Genomic DNA, 8,827 nt, shown 5'->3' with positions numbered 1-8,827 from the left:
CTACCATCAGGTGAGAAATGAAAAAGATATCTGTTCTATAATTCATAGTTGAGAAATTACAACAGCCTATGGTGCAGTCATGTCCAGATACACATTTATAATTTCGGCTGAATTGCATCAAATAGACAGTGAAGCGTACGTTGTCATGTCTTATGGTTTTTGTGTGTGTTTTTGTGCATGTTAGGGTATGTGAACCATCCTACTTTAAAAATCATACCCAAGTTCCGTTGTGTCCGAAGCCCAAGTCCTCAAGGACTGCTGAAGTCAGATAGTAACATTTCTTTCAAATGGAAAGATTTGCAATTGTGAGTTACAAAGATTAAACTTGATTGTCGATGCTTCTACTGGTGTTATTGTGTGCATGTGTATTTTTCCTAATTAGACTTCTGAAATTCCAATTTGTTACGGATTGTGGATTACTTGATCAACAAAACAGCGGTGGATATTAGTTTCCAGAACCATAGAGGACTCACAGCCCTTGACATCCTCAACCAGACCGATGGAGATGTGGATATTAAATGGATCAAATGTCCTGAAATTCAGGACAGTAACACATCCGAACCAGAATCCTTGTCAAAGAAGACTACTAGTCCCCTGACCAGTTTTTGGCCACCAAAACGTTTCAGTGAAAAACGACAGGAAGAACTAGTAGAACTTTATAGAATTCGCCAAAACAAGCAAGACAAGACATACAGAGAGGTAGTTCAGAGTGCCAGGAACACGATTACACTGGTGGCTATTTTGATTGCCACAGTTACATTCACAGTGGGTATAAGCCCCCCGGGTGGTGTCTATCAGGATGGACCAGTGAGAGGAAAGTCCATGGTGTACAAAACAACAGCTTTCAAGGAATTCATATTAAGCAATAATATCGCATTGTTCACTTCTCTATGTATTGTTGTTGTTCTTGTTGGCATCATTCCTCTCCAAAGAAAACCTCAGATAATGATACTGAAGGTTGCTCACAAGGTAATGCGGATAGCATTGTCGTTCATGGCAACAGCTTACATTGCAGCAACATGGGTCATCATTCCAGATGGTAAGGGAACAGAATGGATATTTGTGGTGTTACTGTCAATTAGTGGAGGCACTATAGGCATAGCTTTTCTTGGGTTAACTGTGATGATGGTTAAGCATTGGAATCGAAAGCAGAAATGGCGAAAAGAGAGAAAGAAAAACGAGGACAGACTTGCAGACAACAGAATGCAAACCTTACATTCTTTTAATTCCGATCTTGAGAGCTCCAACCTTCAAGGATATCACTCATTCTAAAAACTAGTCTCAAAAGTTTTTTGTGTGTGTGTGTGTGTATCTATATTCTTTTTGAATGTTAATAAACAATGTCATAATGTTAATAAGAACATTAATATAACTAATTGTAACCATGAGACTTCCTGGAGCTATACATGAAGAACTAAATAGAGGTTATATGTCATAAACTCGAATTTATAATAACAGACCACCGGAAACAGTCTATTCTAATTTGAAAACAATGTATCTATCGGAAAATGCAAATGCTAATATCAATTTTAACAAAATGCATGATAGTGATTGGTGTCATGTCAACTACATGTTAAAATGAATTTCTTAATTAAAATTTTTGCTTTGTGTTTAAAATTAACACACATTGTAAGGTTAACATCATCATTGAATGTACAAAATCACAAACTCTAATTCAGTGTTTGGTGCAATATCTAAGCTATTTTAAATTGAAGGAAGATGCTAAAGCTAATGTCAGATAATGATATTCATTGGTGCCACATCAACTACATATTAGATAAAGAGTAATGATTATCACACACTCGTTATTGCACACTCCCTATCCACAATTCCACAATTTGAACTTAAATCGACTCTGCTTTCAAAACATGATTTCAAAGAAAGTGGTAGGCTTTCAACTCAATCCCAATAGCGCGCAAATTAGCTTCCAAGGTCAAGCAGTCTCTACAAAGTGTGCAATAATGAGTGTGTTACAAGATCTTCCCTTGGATAAATTTCTTAATTAATTTTTTGTGTTGTGTTTAAAAGTTAACACATCACTTTTTAAACTTCAATATCACGCATAGAATGCATCAAATCACAAAACTCTTGGTCTTGGGTGGTTAGTTAAAAATCTAAAGTATTTAAGTTTGAATTAGGAAACCAAATCACATTGATTACAAAAGTCAATAGTGAAAAGTGATTTAGACCCCCTTTAGTTTATTATAGGCGGAATTAATTGCTTTTTCTTGAGTTGCTTCTTGTATAAATGATCTTGAACTCATTTGAATGGTTACAGACTCATTTGACAGTTATATTATAATGAAATTTGCCAACTCTAAAACATAACAAATATAATGGGAGAGAGAAATAGTACCGCAGGTTAAAAAAAAAAAAAAAAAAAAAAAAAACAGCCAAGTCAATACTCTGTCACTCCCTTCCATGTGCTCCAACTCTTTCGTTTTCTTCTTCGTTGGTATCAAACTCCCAGTTATAGTTTGGATCGTGGGTTTTTAATTGGTTTAAGAATATGTAAAGATTTATTAAAGGAATACGGACCTGGGTTTTTGGATTTTGGAAAGTTATGAGAGAAAGATGATAATGGTAACAATGGGACTTACGACTTACATATAAAAATACAATTAGACGACTCACGAGTCTTTAATTATTATTATTTTTTATTTTTATAAAAGTCGAGCTCAATCATTTTTTTTTTTTTAAATAATTTTAATTTATAGTATCCACTCTTGAAAAAGGTTAATTAAATTTTAGTATAGGCTAAGATTGAATCTCATATTTTCTATTTAACATCATATATTTTTATTAGTTTTTTTTTTAATGGGATATATTTTTATTAGCTGAATTAACTAAAACTCACTCAATCAATTATAATTCTCTTATATTGATTTTAAAAAAAAATGATAAAAATATTATTAGAAAGAGGCCCAATTGGGATAAAGAGAATAAAAGAAAGTTGTCCATCAAAATCCTTACAAATGGCCCATGTAGGGATGGATGAGATAGGTTGAAGTCCTTAAATTGAACAAAGAGCTGACCAATGGGCCAGAGATGAGCTAGGCCATTGGAGGCTTTTGGACAAAAATTAAATATAACATTAGAAAATTGGAGAAGCAAAAATTATATATCATCAAACACTTTAGGTTGAAATTCTCTAAAAAAATAATATTAGAAATCCCTTTATAATTCAATAATCAAAATTTTCATATAAAAAAAGAGAGATGAAGATGTCTCTTACCTTCAATGATCATCAATTGGAGATGGAGTGACTGTTATGGAGACTGCCAAGAGAGATGCTTCGGCTTTGGCCCAAGCTAGAGATGAGAAATTTTCTTTTGCTATGGTGAGTGGTGACCAAAAGGATGTGGCCATTAGAATCGGGGCAAACCACTAATAGGAAAGAAGCATGCATCTAGTGTGATTGCTGCAACGAAGTTGAATTTAACCCAAGTTGATTGCTGCTAACCCTTTTTTTTTTTTTTCTGAAATTAGTCACTTTCTCATTTAAACTTCTTGTATAAATTCTAAATTTGGAATATGTTCTCCTAGGCTCACAAATAGACCAAAAATTTAAAAACATTTTCCTATTAATAATTTGTTTTCATGCATAAGAGTTCTTATTTATATAATTATTTGGTTTTTTTTTTTATTTTTTTTTAAACTCATTTCAAACACAGGAAAATTATTCAAATTACTAGAAAACTAGTCATTGGTGACAAAACATTTTCCTTAAGTTAGTGATTTTCTTGCTGGCAAGATAGAAGACCATCTATTATCTTATGAGCAATGCTTAAATAGTCTTGGAGCACTGTTCTGATGTCTCAAAAAGGAGCTGGGCAGTAGGCAGTGGGCTTCATGATGGTACCTATGTGTAAAGCCCACTCCCTTTGTGCGGGCCCAAAGCAATGCTCTAGAAGTATCTAAATATTTTCCTTCTCTTATATGATCTTATCCAAAACCTGCTTAACCCGCCTAGCTGATACCCTAAAGCTAATTTATATTATTGACTTGGAGGAGAATGATACAATCATACAAATATAAGAGTAAGTCTTTGGAAAGTCACACAAGCACTTGAGACCACCAAAATATGCATAGTAAGGCTATTTTACAGGACAAAACTTATATCAATATCTTAGGTGTTGTTCCTTAAGTTCATATTTTAAGATTCTACCATATGGCTATTTAACTGAAAAATATACTTTCATCTCATGAGAAGAGAAGAAAACCACACAGCAAAATCTTAAGAGTGGAACATAAGAAGCAGCACCTCTAAGTACTATATCTAAGTCTTACCCTACTATAAATATCATCAAGCATTAAAGGTCAATCATTGGTTTTTTCATCTCAGCTTCGAGTCCCTCTTAGTCATTAATATCAAGTACATGGAAAGTTGCTAGAATTTTTGTCTTCCATCAAAATGGAAGAGTCAAAACTGAAAAGGAGAATATCCAAATGTTGCATTACTAGTGATCTTCCCTGAATATGCTTAGAACTTGGCAGCTTGAGAAAGTAGGACTTAGCAATGGGAACCCAAGTGCCCATTTGGTTATCATGCTCTATGTAGAGGAAGTCACTTTTTTTTCCTTTTCTTTTTAAATTCGATAGTTGAGGGTGGGAGAATTTAAACCATAGATGTTTCTGTTGAAAACACCAAGAGGTGCTAGTTGCACTAAGGCTATTGGAGAGAGAGAGAGAGAGAGAGAGAGAGAGAGAGAGAGAGAGAGAGAGAGAGAGAGAAGAGAGAGAGAGAGAGAGGTTCATTCTTAAAGATTAAGAAAATGGACCAAAGGCTTTTAGATGCAAATAGCTATGGTCCCGCACGATACGTGGATAATTCTTTAAGCTGTTATGTGAAAACTTATATAGAATATTCAAAATATATTAAAGTAATAACGTGAAGTAATGTTGCAATAACATGAAGAGATTTTTGTTAAATTAATGATGTCATACAAAATTTAGGGGATGGAGAATTTAAACTACAGAGAAAAATTAAATAAATAAATAAATTAAAAATTAGTTAATATGTGGTGTAATATCTTCTCAAAAAAAAAAAAAAGTGGTGTAATAAGTTGATTATCTGTTTAATCTCTCTATTTTTTTTTTTTTTTTGGCTGAAATTTTTAATCATAATTTTTGTTTCTACATTGGCTTGGAGTTAGCATAAAAAATTTGTAATTTCATGTAAATGTTTAGGTTTTTTTTTTTGGTTGAGAAAAATGTAAATGTTTAGTTGGTTTATGGAAATATCATCCAAAATTTATGATATCACGTTTATGTTATTGAAGTATGATAGTGGTAAGTTAAATAGTCAATGAAAATAGTGATATCCTATTAATAGAATTTTATTATAATCCAAACATGTAAAGAAGTTGAGGTGTAAAGCTAAATTAAAAATTACTCTTACAAAGCGCCACGTGACAAAATTGCATGGTCTATCATGTGATGTTTTTTCTTTCTTATATATTTTTTAAGAAAAACCCATATAAAATTCTTATATGTATATATATATATATATAATTAGTGCATACTTATATATAATTAATGTGTATTAACTTCATTGACACATTTAATGAATTAAAAGTTTTACATAAATATAAATTTTGATGAGGTGAAAGCTATATGAGGGAAGTTCAACGAATGTGTCACTTGGCAGAACCTCATGCTCTTCCGCATGAGGTCTCTAGTTATATATATATATATATATAATAATTGATTGATAATTATTAAACATAAGATTCAAACTTTTATGAGTTTAGTTCACAAGAATAGAAAGATTCTCCAACAAAGAAAGTAATACCTTACACATGCCATTGTACCTGACTTTCAAGATTCAAGATTGAGAAAAAGTCTAATATTACTAACTTCCTTTATGATACCTGATGTTTGTGGTTTAAACACCAAAAACCCTCTACTATCTATCTGGCTATCTATATATTAGAAAGAAAAAGAGAGTCACTCTACATAGAGCACAATAATCTGATGGGGACTTATGGAAGAAAGAATTTTAAAAAATTCAGTAATTTTATATTTGGGACACATTATACCCTACATTTTTAAACAAGATATTTTAAAACCCACGCTTTCATAAATAGGACACTTTAAAGTTTAAACCCCAAATTGGGATTTTTTTTTTTTGATATATTTCTGAAAGTATGAGATTTAAAGTAACATATTTAAAACTCTTTGGTTTAATGTGTCTCCAGTCTAAAATTAGAACAGCCTATTGTGCAAGCATTTCTACATATCATATTTAAGAAATAAAGTTGTGTACATAAATCTGTTATAATTTTTTATTGAGTTGTGTCAGATGCATAGTAAACACTTCAAATTACCTTTGTCATGTGGAAAAAGACAAATGCTACTTTATGGAAATAAATCAATTAAGATAATTTTTTATGTATAATTAATTTCATAAATGTATTTTTTATTTTATTATACAATATTATTACAAAGAAAATAAAATTTTCAAAGTCTGTAGGTAGTGAAAATATGTTACGTGGGTTGGCATGTTAGAGCATCCACTGATGCAAAATCATGTAAAATAGAAAAAGATCCCATTTTTACACATTTTGCCTCAAAAACGCATTACATCTGTAGGGTCAGTTTTGGTAGCCCAAGCCCAAAAGATATGGATTGAAGGCCTAGCGAACCCAGGACAATAGATTTGTAGAGAGTGGGCGAGAGAGCTAGGCTGGTTGTGAAGTACACAATGGCTGGCTAGGTTACTTGCAGGGATGATAACATGAACTAATGCTTGAACAACTCCATGCATGAATGTCCGAAGAGATGTTTTATTAAGTGAACAGTGATTATAACGTTTAGAGCTACAGTAAAGATTTTCTCTCTCTTTTTCTCTCTCTCCTCCATTCTCTATTATCAGGGACCCTTCTTCTTTATATAGCATCATCTCCTATCATCTCCATCGTCCACCTGTTCTTCATCTGCGTATCTACTCAAGTGCATGTCACGTCACGTGTCTGCTTTAGTTCTTTGTGAGTGGCAGTAGCCGAGGTTACACTGTTCAGGGGTCTTTTCCACATAAATGCAGCCAGAAAAGCTGTTGCAGTGCATTAAATGCGGTGGTAGCAGCTTTTCCTTTAGATATTTTTTAGTTCTCATCATCTCCGGATCCACCCCAGGGCTTATCATTATCATTGGGATTGTTAGGAAGATTATTCGGACCTTCCACACATTTGTTTGATCAAGGTTATTTGTGGCCGAGGAGTAAGACGTCTTCGGACCAGTGATGACCTCCTCGGACGGTACTCCCCCTTTGCTTCTGGGCTTCCTGCTTCAGATGGGTCGCCCCAACTACATATTACTCCTCGGAAATATAATAGTCCTTAACAGGGTGTCCTGCGCCCATTAAGTAGTTCTGGGTTTTCCCCCCCACAACATCAATGCTTCTAAAAATGTGTATATCTTTACACGAACTACAATAACCGTGTAATTTTACACGGTTACTACAGTTCGTGTAAAGATTATTCTATTAATTTCTGTTTGCTCCTTTCTTTTTTTCTCTCTTTTCCGTGCTCAACAAACTCAGTAGCTTCTCCTCTTCTCATCTTCTTCTTTTTCCTTAGATGCACACAAACACACCCACACACAAACACATCCACACAGACAAATCAACACAGAGATTCACTTGCTCCAAAAAAAAAAAAAAAAAAAAAAAAAAAAACACAAGAGATACACAAACACACCCACACACAAACAAACCCACATGGACAAACAACAAAGAGACTGATCGGAGCTTGACTAGAACGATCGGAGCTTGTGGGTCTTGCTTGTGGAGATTTGGTCGATGCTTGTGGATCGGAGCTCGTGGGTATGGGTCTTGCCTGATTGGAGCTAGGGAGATCTTGGATTTGATCGGAGCTGTGAGGGAGAGTTAATGTGTGGATCAGAGCTAGGTGAGATTGGAGCTGTGAGGGAGAGTTGATGTGTGGGTATGGAGATGGGTGAGATCGGAACTGTGATGGAGAGTTGATGTGTGGGTATGGAAATGGGTATAGAGAGAGAGCAAGAAATCAGAAAAATGAGTAGAGAGAGAGAGACCGCCATATGTAAAGCGGTTGTTGAGAGAAATAATAATAAAAATTGATAAAATTGATTATTTAAATAAAGAGGGGATAGAATAGATAAACTGACGTGGGTGTTTATAAAAGTGAATGTGTAAATTAAAAAAAAAAAAAAGTAAGTTTTTAATGTAAAAATGGGTGTGTATAATGCATGAACTGACGTGGTTGCTCTTATATATTTGAAGATGGGTAAACTTAGGGATAATTGTGCAGTATATTAGGTTTTCTGGTTAAATTTAAACATGTGTTATATTAAAATTAATTGTCTTTAATAAATATAACATTGTTTATGTGTCATTGACCAAATATGACCATATATTTTAATTTAAATGAAAATCTAATATATTGTGTTTCAAACATCAAATTGATAGAATAGTATATTTTGAATGTCTCTCACCTACATAAAAGTGGATTGTAAAAACAATTCTTTCGACTCAACAAAATACGAATTACACGAGATTTATGGTTTGTAAAATCAAGAACAGTTCATAAGGATGACAATTAGAAATTAGTATAGCTTCTCTCATTTATATATATATATATAATGGCTTTTGACAAAACTGTACTACATTAAAAAACTGTCCTTTTGAAAAAGTGCGGTTTCAAAATTAGATGCTAAACAAGCACTAAATCTCTTGGTCATTCTAAGTATTGCTTGTTTATAAGAACTATTTCCCATTACCATGGCAAACTCATCCAGAGGATTTGGATTTGATTGTATAAGTCTAAGAGGAGATCGAATGAATTTA

At 33.3% G+C, this 8,827-nt stretch overlaps 1 protein-coding gene across 1 annotated transcript; it reads left to right on the top strand.

The window, feature by feature from the left end:
• The first annotated feature begins 499 nt into the window (after positions 1 to 499).
• LOC136069627 (ankyrin repeat-containing protein At5g02620-like) lies at positions 500 to 1,272 on the top strand. The gene is made up of 2 exons (XM_065778353.1): positions 500 to 547; positions 640 to 1,272. Exons 1-2 carry the CDS (start codon positions 500 to 502, stop codon positions 1,270 to 1,272), a joined length of 681 nt encoding a protein of 226 aa, XP_065634425.1.
• Positions 1,273 to 8,827: the final 7,555 nt, after the last annotated feature.

Source organism: Quercus suber, unplaced genomic scaffold (assembly GCF_002906115.3).
Source record: "Quercus suber isolate HL8 unplaced genomic scaffold, Cork oak 2.0 scaffold_180, whole genome shotgun sequence".
Classification (NCBI taxonomy): domain Eukaryota; kingdom Viridiplantae; phylum Streptophyta; class Magnoliopsida; order Fagales; family Fagaceae; genus Quercus; species Quercus suber.
Note: the sequence above shows the minus strand (reverse complement) of the source record. Positions and strands in the feature narration are given on the sequence as shown.